The sequence below is a fragment of the Garra rufa genome, chromosome 19 (genome assembly GCF_049309525.1).
Source record: "Garra rufa chromosome 19, GarRuf1.0, whole genome shotgun sequence".
In the NCBI taxonomy this organism is placed as follows: domain Eukaryota; kingdom Metazoa; phylum Chordata; class Actinopteri; order Cypriniformes; family Cyprinidae; genus Garra; species Garra rufa.
Genome location: NC_133379.1, coordinates 19,274,859 through 19,294,910, shown reverse-complemented (window position 1 = coordinate 19,294,910; position 20,052 = coordinate 19,274,859). Strand labels below are relative to the sequence as shown.

General features: G+C 38.9%; 2 protein-coding genes across 2 annotated transcripts in view; one reads left to right on the top strand and one right to left on the bottom strand.

Moving 5' to 3' along the window:
• The first annotated feature begins 108 nt into the window (after window positions 1–108).
• Window positions 109–5,568, top strand: LOC141293150 (immunoglobulin superfamily member 11). The gene is made up of 6 exons (XM_073825212.1): window positions 109–260; window positions 1,228–1,382; window positions 2,797–2,995; window positions 4,404–4,559; window positions 4,636–4,758; window positions 4,847–5,568. The coding sequence occupies exons 1-6, from the start codon at window positions 197–199 to the stop codon at window positions 5,044–5,046; spliced, it is 897 nt and encodes a 298-aa protein (XP_073681313.1). The 5' UTR covers window positions 109–196; the 3' UTR covers window positions 5,047–5,568.
• Window positions 5,569–7,550: 1,982 nt separating this feature from the next.
• Window positions 7,551–20,052, bottom strand: part of LOC141292467 (pecanex-like protein 3) — a 35,389-nt gene continuing 22,887 nt past the window's right edge. Inside the window, exons 25-33 of the mRNA XM_073824485.1 lie at window positions 18,106–18,359; window positions 17,792–18,022; window positions 17,560–17,663; window positions 16,187–16,334; window positions 15,766–15,996; window positions 15,402–15,676; window positions 15,157–15,323; window positions 14,653–15,047; window positions 7,551–10,248 (exon numbers count right to left, since the gene is read on the bottom strand). Coding sequence (XP_073680586.1) covers window positions 10,087–10,248; window positions 14,653–15,047; window positions 15,157–15,323; window positions 15,402–15,676; window positions 15,766–15,996; window positions 16,187–16,334; window positions 17,560–17,663; window positions 17,792–18,022; window positions 18,106–18,359 — 1,967 coding nt within the window. The 3' untranslated portion in view covers window positions 7,551–10,086. The remainder of the gene's footprint in view (window positions 10,249–14,652; window positions 15,048–15,156; window positions 15,324–15,401; window positions 15,677–15,765; window positions 15,997–16,186; window positions 16,335–17,559; window positions 17,664–17,791; window positions 18,023–18,105; window positions 18,360–20,052) is intronic.

Below are 20,052 nucleotides of genomic sequence, written 5' to 3'. Positions count from 1 at the left end.
ATTCACTGTGTGTGGTGTTTATGGAGGGACAGTGTGAGAGTGATGGAGGGTGGGAGATAAAGGGAGAGAGAATGAGAGCTGCCCCCCTTTTAATACCCAATAACCCAGTTATGCCTGTCCAGTCAGTGCCAGTGAGGTTTGAAGGGGGAAACACACTGACCTGTATGGGGTAAAGCGCACACGGATCCTCTCAGTGATGGGCTGTACAGGATGGAGGCTCCTCTGGCTGGCCTGCTTGGTGTCCACTTTTCTTCAATACGGTGCGTGTTGATTTCATTGTTACTATTAGGCTGGTAAATATGATGAGAAAAAAAAGAAGAAAAAAACATTTACGCAACTGAAGAGAACGTCTGCTTGATAACTTACACATTTCAATTAGGTGCGAAATGTTTAGATGAGGCATGATAAAACCAACGCGCAACAAAGATCATCTGTAATAGGTGTTTTAAGTGTAATGTTAAAATAATTGAAATATTTGTAATTTGGGTCAGTTTTTTTTTAAGAAGAAGAAATGAAGCCTATTGTTCTCTCTGTTGGTGTATTTGTCCTTGCCAAGGCTGTCAGCTGTAATTAAGGCTTTAGAGTCACTGTGCTTTCCCACACACACACACACACACACACACCCACACACACACACACACATGTTTGTTTTTGTGAATTGTGGGGACATTCCATAGACGTAATGGTTTTTATACTGTACAAACCGTACTTTCTATCACCCTACACCTTCCCTACACCTAAACCTAGCCCTCACAGGAGACTGTGCATATCTTTACATTCTCAAAAAAACGTATTCTGTATGATTTATAAGCCTTTTGAAAAGTGGGGACATGGGCAATGTCCTCATAAGTCACCCTCTTCTTGTAATACCTATGTCATACCCATGTTATTACACACATTTGTGTCCTGATATGTCACAAAAACATGCCCACACACACACACACACACACACACACACACACACACACACACACACACACACACACACACACATACACACAAAGGCCTGGGGGTGGCAGGGTAGTGGGGGTGGGACTCATCATTACAGTAATGAGACAGCCATTGAGATGGAAGGAGAGAGCTTGAGAGCTACACAACAGAACTGTGGAATAAATGGGCCTCCAAGTAATGTCTTTGCCAATTGTTTGAAATAATAAAACGGCCATAAATCAAGTCAAATGTGCATTAAAATGATCCCACTTGAGTGTTTCCTCCCATCCCATCCAGGTGCAGTCCGGGTGATGGTGAGGGAGTCTGGTCTGGAGATTGTTCGGGGAGATTCTGTCACTCTGCCCTGTTCGTTTTTCACCATCATGCCCTTGTTCAGACTCAGCATCATCTGGACTCTGACCCCGCTCTCTGACCCCGACTCCCCCATACAGGTCCATCTGTTTGTCTTTCTATTTATTAATTTTACTAAAGGTTTCATAGAATGAGTGGATTCCTTATAGAGATCTTATAGGGTTAGTTCACCCAAAAATGCTAATTTTGTCATTAATTACTCACCCTCATGTCTTTCCAATTCCGTAAGACCTTCATTCATCTTTGTAACACAAATTAAGGTATTTTTGATGAAATTCGAGTGCTTTCTGACCCTGCATAGACAGCAACACAACTACCACGTTCAAGGCCCTGAAAGGTAGTAAGGACATCATTAAAATAGCACATGTGACATCAGTGGTTCAACCTAAATTTTATGAAGCTACGAGACTACTTTCTGCAATGTATGCAATTTTTTTCCCATGACTTTAGGAATTTGTTGATTTTAATGCCATGACTTTATGAATTTAAGACTTTCAGCTTTGATACAAGACCTTTTAAGACCTTAAACTGTGCATGGGTGATGGCTTTTTAAGACCACAGAAACCCTGAAAAGATCATTTGAAGAATATTGGTAGTTTCGCTTCGCATTGAGTTGCATTCTATTTATCATTCATATGATGCAAGTCAAAAGGAACCAAAACTGTTTAGTCACTAACATTCTTCAAAATATCTTTGCTTCCTGCAGAAAAATAAAGTCATGCAAGTTTAGAACAACTTGAGGTTGAGTAAAAGACTGAAATGTTATTTTTTGGTGGACTATCACTGACATTCCTTAAACCCCGTTGGCCTAGATCCTAATGAAGGTATTATTATTATAATATCGTTCTTGGTGTGAACAGACTTTAGTCAGGGTAAACGCCATATTGAATCGTAGATGGTTAGGATGCATCTCAGTCAGCTCTCTAGTTTAACTAGTACGAGCACTGACCGAGGGCTCAGCCTTTTTAAGGCTACTGGAACATTCGCTCCCAAAAAAATCATAACGATATTTGCCAGGGTCAGAATTGCAAGATACAAACTTGCATTCCTGAGGAAAAAAAGTCAGAACTGCAAGATAAAAACTCGTATTTGCAAGAAAAAGTCAGAATTGCAAGATACAAACTTGCATTCCTGAGGAAAAAAAGTCAGAACTGCAAGATACAAACTTGTATTTGCAAGAAAAAGTCAGAATTGCAATATACAAACTTGCATTCCTGAGGAAAAAAAGTCAGAACTGCAAGATACAAACTCGTATTTGCAAGAAGAAGTCAGAATTGCAACATACAAACTTGCATTTTCAAGAAAAAGTCAACATTGCATGAAAAAAGTAAGAATTTGCGAGATGTAAAGTCACATTTGCAAGAAAAAAACTTCTGACTTTATTTATTGCATTTGTGAGAAAAAAGATCTGAATTGCATAAGAAATTGTGCAATTGTGTGGCACTAGCTGCTCTATTTAATATCTGTAGGACTGCTATCTCTGTCGTTGTGCAGGTGATCGTGTATGATCAAGGGCAGGTGATTGAAAGCCCTTCATTTATGGGCAGGGTGGGATTTGTGGGAATGCCCTGGAGCGCCGACATCATTTTGAACTACACACGCGTGTCTGACGCTGGAGTCTATCGCTGTGTGGTCAGCAACCCCCCTGAGACTGGAGACCCTGGCATAGGAGAACTCAGCCTCACTGTTTTGGGTATCACATATCATATACTTAAGTGACCCTGGACCAAAAAACTAGTCATAAGGGTCCATTTTTTCAAATTGAGATTTATACACCATTCTGAAAGCTAATAAGCTTTGCATTGATGTATGGGTTGGCTAAGATACAACTATTTGAAAATCTGGAATCTGAGGGTGACATAAAATCTAAATATTGAGAGAAGCCTTTAAAGTTGTCCAAATGAAGTTCTTAGCAATGCATATTACTAATCAAAAATTAGGTTTTGATATATTTACGGTAGGAAATTTACAAAATATCTTCATGGAACATGATGTTTACTTAATATCCTAATAATTTTTGGCATATAAGAAAAATGGATAATTTTGACCCATACAATGTATTGTTGGCTATGCTACAAATATACCAGTGCTACTTAAGACAGGGTCGCACATTAATTCATACTAATTGTTCTTTCACAACCAACTAAGCAATATCACACGAGCTGCGATTCTAAACACGACGCACACGGTCTAACCATCAAACCAACAACACGACTGCAAGTGTGATATGGCTTTTATATAACAGATCAGTAAACAATAAGTTTAGCAAATATATTAACTTACATTCAGACAGAGTTTTGCAAATTTAAACATTCTGTTTTCGCGCCGTCAACGACATTAGGTCCAATCAAAGCGGAAGCACTGCAGCCGGAGCGTTCAGGAATGAATCAGTTGCTTGAACGAAATAATAATAACATAAATAATCTAGACAGTTGTAGTCGTTTCAAATGTTTACCAATTGTTCATAACATTCTCCTAACAGAAAAAACGGTGTTGTTTTTAACAAACTAAAAGTACTAAAATAGTTTTCGTTATTGAAATAAAACTGAACCAACATAAAATATATCTGAATGAAAAATAAATGAAATACTCACCTTCTTTCTTCAAGACAGAAGTAAGCCTGTGGGCGAGCTTCCATCTCATTAGCTGCTAGGGAAATATGGAGAAGAATAAACGTGCAGTAAACAGTAAAACTGTTCGCACTGCAAACCAGTGTGTTCATAATTAAAATAATACATTCAAATAATATGGTAAGACACATTAATTTACAATACCAAGCAGAAAAACAAACTGTTTTGTACAGCAAAAAATAGGTGGATGAGAATGAGACCGGAAGCCACACCCATAAAATGTAGAAATGGACGTTTAAGATGTTCAACGATTACTTAAAATAAAAAGCTAAATATAAATATTTAAATATGATTTAAAATGTGAAACCTAAAATATTAATAATGTTAACTAAAATGTAACAAACTAGTCCAAATCCTGCTGCCATACTTTACACAGTATTTTTGTACACAATATGTTTGATTCTTTCCAGACTACTTGTAATGTGAAGCTTGATGCATTCAGGTTTCGCAACTTTCTCCATGTGTTTGCAGCACCTCCGTCTCTTCCTGTGTGTCTGTGGGAAGGGGAAACCGACACTGGAGGCAATGTGCGACTGTCCTGTGTGGTGGCAGAGGGCTTTCCTACTCCCAAGGTGATTTGGGAAAAGCTAGAACCAGATAAAACAACACTACCAGTGAACATGGATGGTAAAAAGCTTTATACAGGTATACAAAAACACATCAGGCATATAGAAACAATATTTCATACCTGTATCTGTCGCAGGTGACATGACGGGCTCTGTGCACATCACTAATGTGTCTGCGCAGACCTCTGGCCTCTACCGCTGCTCGGTGACCAACCCGCTGGGAACCCAGCACTGCTATATTAACCTCTCTGTCTACACACGTAAGTCTCAGTACTACAGGTTTGGAATGACATGAGAGTGAGTAAATGATGACAGACTCTTTTATGTTTGTTTTCTGTGAACCTGTAGCTCCGGATAACTCTCCTGGCATCCTGCAAGGGGTGCTGTTGAGTCTTACAATGGCCCTGCTCCTGCTCGCTCTGATGGTGCTGGTACTGTGGCTCCACCGTTCGGCACAGGAGAGCAAATGGAGAAACAGCCATGAGGAAGATGAGTGCTATAATGAGATCAAATACACGCCCTCTCTTATTAAACGCTCCTTTGTCTGAGACCAAGGACAGTGACATTTGGATCATCTCTGCACTGATCTATTGTGAAAGCCAGTTTGTGTACAAGGGGAGAACATAAGCCACATATAACCACACATTTATACCTTTTTTCTGATGAAATCTTTGTGGGCTAGTGCTTTTATAAGTGCTTTACAGTTGCCCCAAAGACTACTACAGTCACTGTTGTAAACGAATGTCTTTTTTGTCCTGAGGTAATCCATAGCATGCCACAGATGCTTGTCAAATACATTTGAATTATATTTAAACCAGAATATTCATTTTAGCAGCTGGCTTTTCACTTTCTACAAGCTTTACATCATCGCAACAGACAATCAAAAGTTACCACAAATTAATGGAAGTTCAGTTTGGTCTTTTGATAGACACGTATATGCTTTGTAGACATTCATTTCATACAGTAACAGCTGATTGTATCTATTGCATTTGCTTTGGGAATTAAACATTGAGTTTAGCTACAATAAAAATGTGGATCACTACAAGCAATTTTAGTTTGTTGGCGAATAATCATTTAAACCTCTTGCATTTCCATTTTGTTCCATATATATACACTGCCATTCAAAGGTTTGGGATTAGCAAGATTTTTAATGTTCTTTTTTTGAAAGAAGTTTCTTATGCTCATCAAGGCTGCATTTATTTGATTAAAAATACAGGGGAAAAAAATTAATATTGTGAAATATTATTTCAATGCAAAATAACTGTTTTCTATGCGAATATATTTTAAAATATAATTTATTCCTGTGATGCAAAGCTGAATTTTCAGCATAATTTCTCCAGTCTACAGTGTCACATGATCCTTCAAAAATCATTCTAATATGCTGGTTTATTATCGATGAAAACATTCGTGCTGCTTAATATCCTGTTGTAACTTGTGATACTTTTTTCAGGATTCATTAATAAATTATAGCTGCAAGCAGCAATTACCAGGGTTCGAGCACTTTAAGGCAGTTAAGCACATAAAAATAGACATTACATATTATTTGGCAAGCCTGTAACAAGCTAAATCAATAATAAAAAAGTATATTATTTTTCATAATTTTTTTTTTAATGTTTATGGCCAACTGTGGTCCGATCTCCCTAAAACTTTGAATGCTTGTTTAGAATCACCTTTGGCAGGTTTTGTGAGGTTTTGAGTTTTTGTTTAGGCTTTATAGGCTTTTGGGTGTATTTGTACAAGCCCCTTTTCTAAACGACCCCAATATAGCTACCCAAAGGGCACATTTTTTACATTTTTTGATAATTTTTTGTCCAGAGAATTGTACTGCATTGTTTTTCTCCCAGATTGAACGAAAAACCTAGGACTAGTTCGCAAAAGTAGTTTTTCTTTACATTTTCACATTTTTTTTTTTACAAAAATGGTTTTAGAGGCAAAGTCGTTGGAAAAGAGGAGGTCTATCATATGATATGAACATTGTGCACATGTGTGAAGAAACGTGCAATATACAATTGTTTACACCCTTGAAAAATGCAATATTGTTTTTCCTCTTAAAAGCGCCACCAAGTGGCCAAGCTCCGGCACTTTTTCATGTGACCTCAGATTCAGCTCTTACATACACATTGGGAGTTTGTCGAAGATATCTCATTCCACTTGAAAGTTATAATCGTTTTAGTAAAGGCGGCCCTGCCCCTTTCGATTGCTTTGGCATTCTATTGCGTCAGAGTCAAAAGTGAAACTTTTTTTTGATAATTATTGATATTCACTCTCCAGAGAATCTTTCTGCACTGGTTTGGTTCCGATTGGGTGAAAAACCTAGGACTAGTTCGCAAAGGATTCCAACGACATAAGACACCTTGAGCCTGCGACTAATGGTTTAGGAGTTGAGCAATTCCGTACTTTTGATCGCTGCAGCATTGGTGACGTTGTAGATGGTGTGAGTACTACCATCCCTCGAAGTTTCAAGTCTCTATGACTTACGGTTTGGTTTGCCCGAAAAGTTTTACGTGGAGATCGCTGATTCTTGGCTATTCTAACAATTTTCATTTAAGCGCTACCCTGAAAGATCAAAAAAACCTGAAAAAAAGAATCACAGGTTCCAAAAAAAAATATTTGGCAGCACAACTGTTGCCAACATAGATCATTTGAACAATAAACAATTGACCAATAAAATGATTTCTGAAGGAAGATGTGACACTTAAGACTGGAGTAATACCTGATGAAAATTCAGCTTTGCGTCAATGGAATAAATTATTTTAAAATAAATTAAAATAGAAATCCATTAGCTGAAACTATAATAATATTTCACAATATTACAGTTTTTTCTGTATTTTTGATCAAGTAAATGCAGCCTTGATGAGCATAAAGAGAATTATTAAAAAAAACAAAACAAACAAAAAAATCTTACTGATCCCAAACCTTAAATAGATTAAATAACTTAAATTGAAACTGAATTTACCACCCTCTACATGCATTTTAACATGGCAGTTAATACCACGGGAAAGAGACCAACGAATTCACAAAATGACTGTTTTGCAAACAATGACACAAAAAAGCTTTAATTTAAATAGGAGGGGAAAAAGAAAAATCACATAAAAAAAAAAACTGTACATAACTTTGAATATTGAATAACAGTTTTTAAATAAAACAATCCCCCATATAACTAAAATTTAAAAAAGAAAACAAAAAAAGAAAAACAAAATACAGGATGTTGTGTACTATTTTACAATAGTTGTGCAAAAGCAGTATTAACTGATTCATTCCCCAGACTTCATGATTCTATGTCAAGAGAGAGAGAGAGAGAGTCGGACCCCTCCGCAAGCACAGATATACACCGAAGCGTGACTCCCCTAAGACTCAAAGTAGTGTCCTCCATTGAAAAATAACCAGAAATCCAATAATAATAAAATAGATTTATATATATATATTTTAAATATATTTATATACAAAACATGCTGTACATATATGGCAGAGATTGGTTAGATCCTTTTTAAATCACTGACACCCAAGACTATCCAGTAACTTGTGCTTTCTCCCAGTAAGAGAAGTACTCCCTGTTGCTTTGGAAAAGTCACCCTAAAGATGAGAGAAATGGTCCTGATGGATCGGCCTCGAACCAAACGCTCGATAGCTACTGAAGTCCATCGCGAGAAGCCATAAACGAGCCAGGTTTGCTTGGCAGACTACATGAGAGATTTGAGACGGCCTAGAGAATGCATAATGGTGATTAGTGTTCAAACAACTTGTGATATGGTCTGTGACGGGCGGAGAGACTCTACACTTTCAGTGTTACAAACCTACTAACAATCGGTGGTTTAAGTGATCAATTCGGTGCGAACTGCCTCTACTGGGACTAAACGAAGCTAAAGGCTCAAATCACATCAAAATGTGATGTTGATCGAGCAAGAACGGGGACGCTCAGCAGAAAAAAAAAAAAAAAACGCATTATCACGAAACGGCATTACTTTGTGGAACCAGTGTAAAATTTCCAGCAAAAATCCCTTTCTTCCACCTGAACACTGTCTTGTCAAATCGTAAGGCACCATTTTCCCATGGCGGCCCTCGGATGCTGACTCTCAAACCGTATCGTTCGACGCAAAGCCGTTTTTCAGAGTGCAGCTCAGCCACGTCAATCATTTTAAGCTAGGAAATTGTATGGTGAAGAAGCGCCGAATGGCTTTCGGAATCAAAAAACCACTTTAAACAGCTCACGGGAAATTTCAAGCTCCTTAACATCGACACGCCGCAGCTATTCCAGGCTGATGTCAGTGGTGTATTGTTTGACTGCGAGCGTTTGATATGTTTGTTGTTGTTGTTGTAGAGGCAGTAAGTGCCCTGCTTTCCACAGCAGGCGGTCTGAGCTTTGTTTGCCTAACAGCAGATATTTATGACATCTAACTTTCCAGTTGTATTACACAAAGATAGGGCATTAGCTAGTCACGATCAGTTGGATTCAAGAATGGGGGGGAAAGGTTACAGTTCACTCATGTCCAGCACAAAACAGCCACTCCATCTCCTTTTGAGATCAGAAATCTTTAGAATAGGTACATCTTAATTGTTTTATTTCCCATCAAGTTCTTCCAACTAAAACGCTGGAGTTAAGAAGTCGAAGCAGTAGTTTGGTTAGTTCTATTAGTAGTAGAAGGGGTGGTGCAGTAGCAGTAGTATTGCAGTAGAGGGAGACAAACTGCAGGCACTTGCAGCAGCAGGAAAAAGCCTGATGGGAGGCCAGGAAGCCCTCATGTGCTCCATCAGCCCACTACGTCACCATCAGAGCCCATTCGGTAGGGAGCAGTTTAGGAATTTAGAAGGTAGCTCCTGTGGGATGTGTACAGAAGATGACGTCTACTCTGTCCTAGAAATCTCAGGCCTCTCCGTCCTCACCTGAGCCAGCTGTAAACTATGTAGGGAGCACCAGATGCCAAGGGAGGTGTGCATGTGAGCGAGTATTTTCAAGTCTTATCCCTGAAGCTCGCTGAAGAACGGTCGCGGTTGTCGTTTCAGAGCGTGAGCACGTGTGACGGGCTGCCGACTCGATCGGATGTCTTTGCTGGAATGCGTGAGCTACGAAATGACAGCTCAGTGAGGGGGAAATCAAATCGGAGCCCTTTGGTCTTGAAAGGACAGTGGTTTATGTGGCTTTTGATCAAAGGGAAGGTAAAAACAAAAGCTTGAGTGGGTTTAAGGCTGCTACAGAGGAGAGGAGAGAGTTCCCTTTTTGTTACTGCTGGTGGTACAGGTCACAGATTCGCTTTGATTTGATGACCTGACCCTCATTATGCAAAAAGAAGAAAAAAGGAAAGAAGAAATCCCTTAAGATTGCACTGACTGGCCACTTTTTTTTGGCTAGCCAAAGAACAGTAGCCAAGAAGCTTAGTCTGGAGTTCATTACTTAACGCAGCACTCTTCTTGTGTGCTTCTGTATCTGGTGATGTGTTTATTAAGGATACTTGCAAGAAACCTCCTATATGCTTTAATTATAGAAAGGGTTGATAAGGTCAGCTTGAATTCCTCCCGGCTCACGCTCTTTGGATGGCGAGGATGACCATGGGGTCGTCTGATCCCAGCTGTACTGGTCATGCTGTGCAGGCTCAGCGGAGGTGCTCAAGTAAAGGCAGTTCTGTTGACTCGTCCCGTGCACTGGGCGGGTCTGATGATGTAAGGGGCGTGGTCTCAGAGGGTATGACCGCTCCCATTGGATCCAGTGTTGGGCTGACATCAGAGGGCAGGACAGGGAGGGGAGGCTGCAAAGGCTGGGAAAACAAGAAAAAGTTAAATAAATGGGTTATTAATATTTACATATACACATAATACTAGTCAAAATGCGGGGGTCATTTAGATTTTTTAGAAGTCACTCTTGCTCACAAAAGATTTATTGATTAAAATATACACTACAATCTGTAAAAAAAAAAATAATAATATTACAACCTAAAATAACTGCTGCCCTTTCAACATATTTAAAAATTTTATTTTTATTTCTGTGACACCAAAGCTGAATTTTTAGCAAACATTACTCCAGTCTCCAGTGTCACATGATCCTTGACGTTGACCGTTTATCGCCGCCTATATTAAGCATTTTTATGGTTATCAGTATCGGTCATTTCAAAACTGATTTAGTGATAAAAATGTGAAAACATTCAAAGAGTTTTGCCAGTGTAAAAGGCTGAGAAAAGCTTAATTCCATGGAAAAAAACAGTGATTATGCAGTAACGATGGGCCCAAGCACTACAGTGCCACTGCCACATACATTCATATTCAAAACTGATTTGGTGATCATTTTTAAAACATTTGAAGAGTTTTTGCATTGCAGAAGGCTGAGAAAAGCTTAATTTTACGCAAACAAGCAGTGATTATGCAGTAATGACGAGCCCAAGCACTACAGTGCCACTGCCACATACATTTAAGGCACATTTATTTAAACTAGTAAATATAAAAAGACTATTTTCACATCTGTTGCCCGTCTCATTTCTTGCTGCCAGCTGGTGGCGCTACGACTGTGAACCTTTTACTGCCTTTTACCTTTACTGAAGTCTCCAGTGTCACAACAATCATTCTGAAATAGGGGTCAACCAATTATGGGTGGGGCGATATTAAGCAGTTTTATCTGTCATTTTCAAAATCGATTTGCCGATAAAATAATTTAAAAGCATTTAAAAAGTTTTTGTATTGTAAAAGGCTAAGAAAAGCTTAATTTCATAGACACAAGCAGTGATTATGCAGTAACTAGCAATGAGTGAAAAGGTGCAGAAATATGATTAAAATAGATGCAAACAGCAATGACGGGCCCAAGCTCTACAGTGCCACTGCCACATACATTTAAGGCACATGTATTTAAACTAGTAAATATAAAAAGACTATTTTAACATCTTTTTTGCACATTGCATTTCTTGCTGCCAGCTGGTGGCGCTATGACTGTGAACCACAACAGTCACATCAAAACAGTATAACCTGTAAAAAATATTATAATTTAAAATAACTGCTTGTCATTTCAATATACTTTCAAATGTAATTTATTTCTGTGACAGCAAAGCTGAATTTTGAGCAGCCTTTGCTGCAGTCTCCAGTGTCACAAGACCCTTTAAAATCATTCTGATATAGGGGTCGGCCAATTATCTGTGGTAATAGTACGCATTTTTATCGTCATTTTCTGATAAATTTAAAAGAATTTAAAGAGTTTTTGCATTAATTTAAAAAAAGCTTAGTTTCATGCAAACAAACAGTGATGATGCAGTAACTAGCAATATGAGATATGATAAAAAAAAAAAATAGATGCAAACATCAATGACGGCAGTCAAGCACTACAGTACCACTGCCACATACATTTAAGGCACATGTATTTAAACTGGTAAATATAAAAAGTCTATTTTAACATTTGTTGCACGTTACATTTCCTGCTGCCATCTGCTGGCACTATGACTGCGAACCACAACAGCCACATCAAAACATTTAAATTTTAATTTCATGCAAACAAGCTGTGATTATGCAGTAAGTTACACATGAAAATAACGGCTTGCCATTTCAATATTTTATAATGTAATTGAATGAATTTTTAGCAGCCATTACCCTAGTCTCCAGTGTCACGTGGTCCTCAGAAATCATTCTGATATAGGGACCCACTGATTATCAACAATATTAAGCATTTTCAAAACTGATTTGCCGATAAATAATTTAAAAGCATTTAAAAAGCTTTTGTCAGAGCCCTTGTTATTCATTAATTTTGACATTAACTTTCATTGTTACACCAAACATAGCAGTTCAAAATATCAATTATCAGCCCTGAACAACACATTAGAGGTCGACCGATGTATCGGTTTTGCCGATTAATCGGCACCGATAGTTGATTGGCCGAACTATCGGTTATCGGCAAAAATCCTTGCCGATAGTTTTTCGGGGTTGCGTTCTTTGCTGAAGCGGCTCACGCTCCGCTGTCATAGAGTATGAGAGGTCCCAGAACTCAGACCAATGTTTAATGTCAGGATTGTTACCATATATTTGTATTGATTTATATCCAGCTGTTCATATTCTTTGCCAGCAAAGTTGCAGATTTAAGACGTAAGAAAGCAAACTGTGTTCATTCAGCCGACAGAATCAGTCACAGCGCGCCATAGTTTAAATTACACATCTGTCCCACATTGTTTATAAAGACTTGACCCTGGGCTGGAAAATTGAGTATTGTACATTTAAGCAAACTATTTGTATTTCTGTAGCTCTAATTAAGTCTGTATGTTTCATATAGAGCTATAATTTATGATTTAGCCTTTTCTTCAGGCCGTTGAAGAGTGGTTTTGCATCTTGTTACGCATTTTATTTCACAATGCCATTTTCCTGTTCCTATTTGATTTTAATAACTGATCAACAAAAATATCTATTAAAAATTAAGATAAAAATTATACAAAACGAAATTCGTTAAAGAAGGGATTTTCCACAAATAAAAACGTACGAAGTGGTCAAAAATTGTGTCTGACCCTCTCCAATTCCCCCGGCGTGTTTTCGTCCAATTCATACCACGTCCTTTATGACATTTACAAATTACAAACTTCTTTTATAATTAACATATTAAACTGAAACAAAACAAAAACAAATAATATTTAAACATAAATGTAAAACAGAAAAGAAATTGTTTCTGAAATGGCTGCAATATAGATCGCACTTTCTCTTTCCGTTTGATCTGTTTAAACTAACCTTTGCCGCTTTTTTGATCATTCTTGAAGTAAACATTTGCCCGTTTGGTGATTAAATAAACTGTTTTAGATTTCTGCTTGAACTACACAACGAGTCCTGTGTGTGTGATACCTGCAAGTTGTCCGCGCAACGCAGCGCTGCGCTTTTGTTCGGTTTCATCTCAGACGCACCTCAATCATCTCTTCAATGAGCTTGTGTTTTTCCCGCATATGGCACGCCTGCGCACCAGAAACGCGGCTGGCTTCATTGCACAGAATTTGCACAGTGAGCTAAGTGTGTATTGTTTGACAGTGTGAGCTATCAATCGCAGTTTTTTACTTTACATGTGCCTTCATTTCTGCCGTTTGCAATGCAGTACTATTAGATGCACTGACAGACTTTCAATTGCTCTTTGTGTTTGTTCGTCCTAAAAAGCTTGATTGCAGATGCGGTTAAATGCACTTGGATTTTCAAATACTTTTATACGAAACTGATGTACACACAGTCAGTTATGTTTTCAGAGCAGGACAAAACATCTGATACATCGAAATAGATCTGTGCATTTGTTTGAATGCAGCCTGTTAAAGCAGCCACTGTCTGATCTCATCAGTAATAATCAAACGAAAAAGAAAAAAACAATAACTATTTCTGTAAACTTGCCGACACTTAAAGAACACTAATTTTAAATAAGTAATTGTTTTAAAAAGTAGCCTGCTTATATAATAAAAAAATTGTTAAAATGTAAAGATTCCCACCCCTTTACAATTAGCCCATTTGTAACATCAACTAAGATTGATGAAAGCTGTAGAATAGAAGTGTTGTTCCTTGTTAGTGTGTTAATTTCAACATTTACTGATATATTGTTAAATTTCGAAGTTCATTTTGTTAACATTAATGAACTATGAAATAACTTTAATGATCAATTTATAATTACTATTAATATTTTTATTCATTTACAAAGTATGGTTTAGTATTTATTTTTTAAATAGTAGAGCACTATTTTAGTTGCCCTTCAATATCCATTTTCAAAAACTATCGGTTAATTAATCGGTATCGGCCAGTGTGGTCCAACCTAGCTATCGGTATCGGTAAAAACCAATATCGGTCGACCTCTACAACACATTGGTTGGCCCCTATTCTGATATGCTGAATTGCTGTTCAAGAAACATTTAAAACAGTTGTGCTACTTAACATTTAAGTGAAAACCATGATGAATTTCAGGATTCTTTGAAATTCTGTTCTTTGACTTTGTATTTGTCAAAGTTTTTTGTAACATTGTACAACTTCACTGTCAATTTTAATTCAATATGTCCTTGCTAAATGAAAGTATCAAATTATTGATCGATTTTCTTTATGATATCCAGACAGTTACACCACCCGACTGTATGCCACTCAAAAAATAAGTTTAATTTAGAAATTAAAACAAGGCCATCATAGAGGTGAATTTAGGATATCTTATGTATTGATAGATCTGGTGGGTAAGCTTGCGTCCTAACCTGTGTGCGTATGCTCTGTGATGCTGAGCCGTCCCCTTCCATTACAGCAGGTCCGTTGAATCCTTTCCTCCCTGGCAGACTCCATTTGCTGTACAGGGCCTCATAGGGCAGCCCGCTGCCCTGGCCCAGGCTTAGGCCTCTCTGAGATGCCCTGTGACTGGGGTTGTCCTGCAGGCTACTGGGGCAGAAGCGGTCTGCAGGCGGCAGGGCCATTGAACTACTGAAAGACAGCTGCGAGCTGGACAAGTGTTGCCCCAAAAGCCCATGGATGGAAGAGGTGCGGTGCAAGGAGCTAACCAGCCCTGCATCCATCCTACCCTCTGATTGGCTAAGCAGGGCAAGTGGGAGGGGCTGGGGATGCAGCGGCCAAGAAGGTCCAACAGGGTTGTCAGTCCCTAGAGAAAGGAAGGGAAGAGTGAAACTTACAGCGTGCACACATCACTGCTTTATTGATCGGAGGTGGATGATGATACATTAACAGTACAAGAGAAGAAGGTGTCGTACCCATTGAGGGCTGTACAGTCATGGGATGAGGCTGAGGGATGCTGGACACTGTGTTCTGGGGAGGATGAGCTGCAGGGTTGTTACTGATGGATGTAGAGCCGCCACCACAGTCTGAATCCTCAATGTTTCCTCCGCTGTTACATCCGGCACCACAACCCTTCTGAAGCCTGAAGAGAACAGAAAGCATATAAATAAAAACTCTAGACATCTAAAATGTGCTGTAATGCATGTTTGTGACGCCCAACCTGTCCCAGCTGCTGATGAACCAGGTGTATATGTTGTGGGGGCTGATGGGGCCTCCCCAGACCGAACGTAGCTGAACATGGGCCCCGGCGTAGGAGGTGGTGAGTGGGGAAACGTAGATGGGGTACCCGATGGGCTGGTCACAGGATGAGTTAATCATGTTCCTCAGGGCTTGTTTGGCATTCTGGATGCTGCCGCGTTCAGGGTTCCGGTTTCGCAGGAAAACCAGCTCCTGCTGCTGTCCGGCCCACAGTCCGCGTACACACTCCCGGTTCACCTGAAGGAAGCAACAGAGAGATTATTTACACCAATGCCATGATAAGATACACTGTGCATGCCAATAAACAGGCTTCTGCAGCAAAGCACCTTGATGACTCTGAAGCTGAGAAAGCGTTTGTTCAGCATGATGATCTTGTACTCATCGCTGCCGTCATCCATAACATGGCGGAGAGCAAGCAGAGAAGGCATGTTAGCCAAAATAGCGCTGCGCCACACAGGATCGCCCTCGTGAGAGATCAGCATCTTCTCTTCGTTAGCAGTGATAGCATCGTACAGCACCACTGGGTCCTCATACTCATCAGGAGAGGTGAAGTGATCCTTTGGAGTAAACAAGAGACCATAATTGCATCATCATCAGGGTACTTTTACTTTATAAAGCTTGTGATGTTCACTGTACCACACCAAAAGTCCATTTTAGTGTGAGCTATGAAAATATCACAGTGTTATCCTAGAAACCTAATTAAAGTATGATGTCTAGAGGAACGGATGATGAATGCCTAAGCTGTACCTGGTGCAGTTTGAGGGACATTCGTACACCTGGAGCCACCACCCTGTTCAGCAGATCCATGTCTGCAAAAACCCACTCATCTCTAGGAGAGGTGATACGAAAGTCACCCTTGAACAGAGCATGAAGGCCGTAGAGAAAGGGCTCCAAGCTGAAAATATAAGAAAGAGAATCAGCTCAACACAATCTCCAACATACAAAAAAAAGAAAGAAAGAAAATCATGTTTAAATAAATGTTTGTGACCTATTGCCAATAAAAATGGTTTATAGTGGCATTCACACTGTGATTTGCAGCAAGAAAGAGACTGGAGGTCATTGAAAGTTATGCGATTTATGCAAATTCATGAGCAGCAGTGATATAAAGTGGCCATGTCTAACAAAGCTAAAGCCTGAGAAAATTTATGTAAACAAGGAGTTATTATGCAGCAACTAGCAATATGAGTAAAGAAATGCAGAAAAATGATTAAAAATAAATAAATGCAACAATGACAGGCCCAAGCTCTACAGTGCCACTGCCACATACATACAAGTGTAAGATCAAATATAAGCGTATGCACGCTTCATAAATGAGGCCCCATTTGGTCAGCCCCCATGACCTAACCTAGGTACACTGATTTAGATTAAATTGAAGATATAAAAGACTCAACAGTTTGGTAAGAATCACACTAATCCTCTTGGAGGAGTATTAAAAAAAAGTCACATTAAATGTAAAACGGCTTACTTCTTTGTGAAAGCTGTTTGGATTAATGAGAATTATGTGTGTACAAAGTTTTGAAAAGTTTTTTTGTACGAAACATACACGTTTATATATCGGTATGTTTCCCACAGATTTACACTCTATATATAGGTAGGGCCTATATATCAGATTTTAAAAAGCTGGTGTGCAGCCCACCAATCAAGTTATGGCACGCAGCAGTAGAAACACTATTGTACAAAACTGTTGCATGATGCATTTAAAGGGATAGGTTCACCAAAAACATGAAAACCCTGACATTACTCACCTTCATGTTGTTCCAAAGTTAAGAACGTCGCTAATCTATTGTTTTCTTTGCGTACAAAAATTATTTTCGTAGCTTCATAACATTACGAATAAACCACTGTCAATCTCATATGGACTACTTTAACGATGTCCTTACTACCTTTCTGGGCCTTGAACGTGTCTGTTGCGTTGCTGTCCATGCAGAGTCAGAAAGCTCTCAGATTTCATCAAAAAGATCTTAATTTGTGTTCTAAAGATGAACGAAGATCATGCAGGTTTGGAACGACATGAGGGTGAGTAATTAATGACTGAACTATCCCTTTAAATAATAAAATGCATTTAAATAACATAAGCTGTCAGCTTAAGCAAAAATGCTGTAATCGGTTTAAACACTTACCTGGCTGACATGCTGTGGGAGGCGGTACCCAGAGCTCGGCGGCCCAGAATACACAACCCAAAACACAGTGTGACCAGAGGGGAATCCTTCTCACTCTCAACTGGCTGTAACAGGAGACCAAACAAAAACATACCTTGAGTAACCTCTTTAATTCCCTTGTAAACAAACCACAAGTCAGCAACTGTCAACACCAAAGCATCAAAAAGGTGAGGCATGGCAATCTTTAAAATACCGTTTGTCTGCGGCTGTTGCAGTATTTGATCCACTCCAGGTACACTAAACAGAAGGAAGAGGGAGTGATGCCAGAAGCACGGTGGTCATAGTCTTCATCTATATTCAGATTGAAGGTGGGATCACTATCCACGTAGGAAGGGCTGAGGCAGGGCCGCAACGCTTCCTGCACCGTCTCGTTGGCCAACCACTCTTCCAGTTTGGGCGAGCGGGTCACATAGTAGATGATACTCTGTGGAGGACAAACTTGGGTCACTGCTCTGCATCTCAGACAGTAAAGGTTCTATTTGAGTCGCTCATCTGAGAGGAACTGACCTTGACATAATATGTGATGAGAATTTTACGCAGGTCGAATACTTGAAGCATGGAAGCTGCATTGTTGTCACTAATGCTGTAGCCCTCCAGCACGTATTTAGTAGCTGCCACCTCCCAAGCCAACCAGCGCTGACCAAAGGCTGCATTGAAGGACAGCATGTGGGGGAGATGACCTGGCTCACAGCAGCAACAGCCTTCATCTTCCTCCACCCCTTCAGTGATCGCCTCCACCTCCCTCTGCTGGCAATATGTTCCTGAATACAGTCATTCAAGAAAAAAAAAAAAGACAATGAAGAGAGGAAAAACCTGTTCAACCCAATTCAGGTGCAGCTAAACATTAAACTTTAAAGTATCTGAAAGCATTGTATTCATAGTATTCGACTTAATAAAGGCCTTCTGAAGCGATTTAATGCATTTGTGTAAAACAAATATACATATTTAGAAATTTATAAACCGAAATCTCTAACTTCCACTAACAAAAGAGGCAACATTAGTTGGCTAAAGCCAGAGCCAGTCTATAAATTTTGGCCAGTTGGAGTTGACAGATATCACAAAAAAAATAAAATATAATGGGCACAAAGTCAGATTTTTTTTTTTTTGATCCAGACCATGTTGGAGGAAATCAAACACGTCTGACATTTTAAGCCGATTTTAGAACACTTTTTCATTTGTCATGCGCCTCCTAGCAACAAAACACATTTCTGGGCAAGTCTGCTGTGTTCAGAACAACTTAAAGGTCAGATATTGTGTGATCCTCACTCGTTTAGTGTTTTTCTCTGTAACCATTTACAAAGTTGGCAAGTTTTCAGAGACAGGGCTCAGACTAAACCAGGATTAGGCCATAGTTTAATTAGAACATTTAAGACATTTTTATAAACATTCTTAGAAAAAAAATTACTGGTGTGCATCTTGAGACAAAACAAGGGCACTGACATATTTCAAGATCAATCAGTGCAAGTTTCATTCAGTTGAAACAGCTCAGGCTTACATTTTAGTCTGTAACTAGGCTTAATGGATTAGTTCACTTACAGAACAAATTTACAGATAATTGACTCACCCCCTTGTCATCCAAGATATTCATGTCTTTCTTTCTTCAGTCATAAAGAAATTGTGTTTGAGGAAAACATTTCAGTAATGTTTTCTCCATATAGTGGACTTTAACGGTGCCTGTGAGTTTGAACTTCCAAAATGCAATTTAAATACAGCTTAAAAGGGCTCTAAATGATTCCAGCCAAGAAGTAAGCGTCTGATTCAGCGAAATAATCAGTATTTTTCTTAAATAAATTAATATTTATATACTTTTTAACCACAAATGCTCATCTTGTTAGCTTTGCACATGTGTACTCTGTGCGCTCGGTTTCAATACAGTTAGGGTATGTTGAAAAACTCCCATCTCGTTTTCTTCTCAAACTTCAAAATCATCCTACATCGCTGCAGAAGTAATTATAAAGTGAATGTGCAAAGGAGATCAAACGTCCTTTACAAAAAAAAGATAAAAGCGATGAAGGACGATGGAGAAAATGAGATGAAAGTTTTTTGACATACCCTGTCTTGAACCAGAGTGCACAGAGTATGCATGCGCATCGCAGAGCTAGACAAGATGAGCATTTCTGGTTAAAAAGTATATAAATATTAATTTACTTGGGAAAATGACCAATCATTTCACTGGAAAAGACCATTTTTTCTAGACTGGGATCGTTCAGAGCCCTTTGAAGCTGCATTTTGGAAGTTCAAACTCGCGGGGACCGTTGAATTCCTCTATATGAAGAAAACGACTAAAGAAAGATAGACATCTTGGATGACAAGGGGGTGAGTACATTACCTGTAAATTTTTGTTCTGGAAGTGAACTTATCCTTTAAACCTTGTCTGTGAAACCGTTTGTTTTAAAATCTAAAAATAGCATATTCTAATGTTCAGGCAAAATAGTATTGCAGTCGCTCTTCTGT

Excerpts from the sequence above, each read along its gene's own strand:
- LOC141293150 (XM_073825212.1), top strand. The coding sequence starts at position 197 with ATGGGCTGTACAGGATGGAGGCTCCTCTGGCTGGCCTGCTTGGTGTCC. Across the intron at positions 261-1,227 it reads GTCCACTTTTCTTCAATACG|GTGCAGTCCGGGTGATGGTG; the intron begins GTGCGTGTTGAT and ends CATCCCATCCAG. Across the intron at positions 2,996-4,403 it reads ACTCAGCCTCACTGTTTTGG|CACCTCCGTCTCTTCCTGTG; the intron begins GTATCACATATC and ends ATGTGTTTGCAG.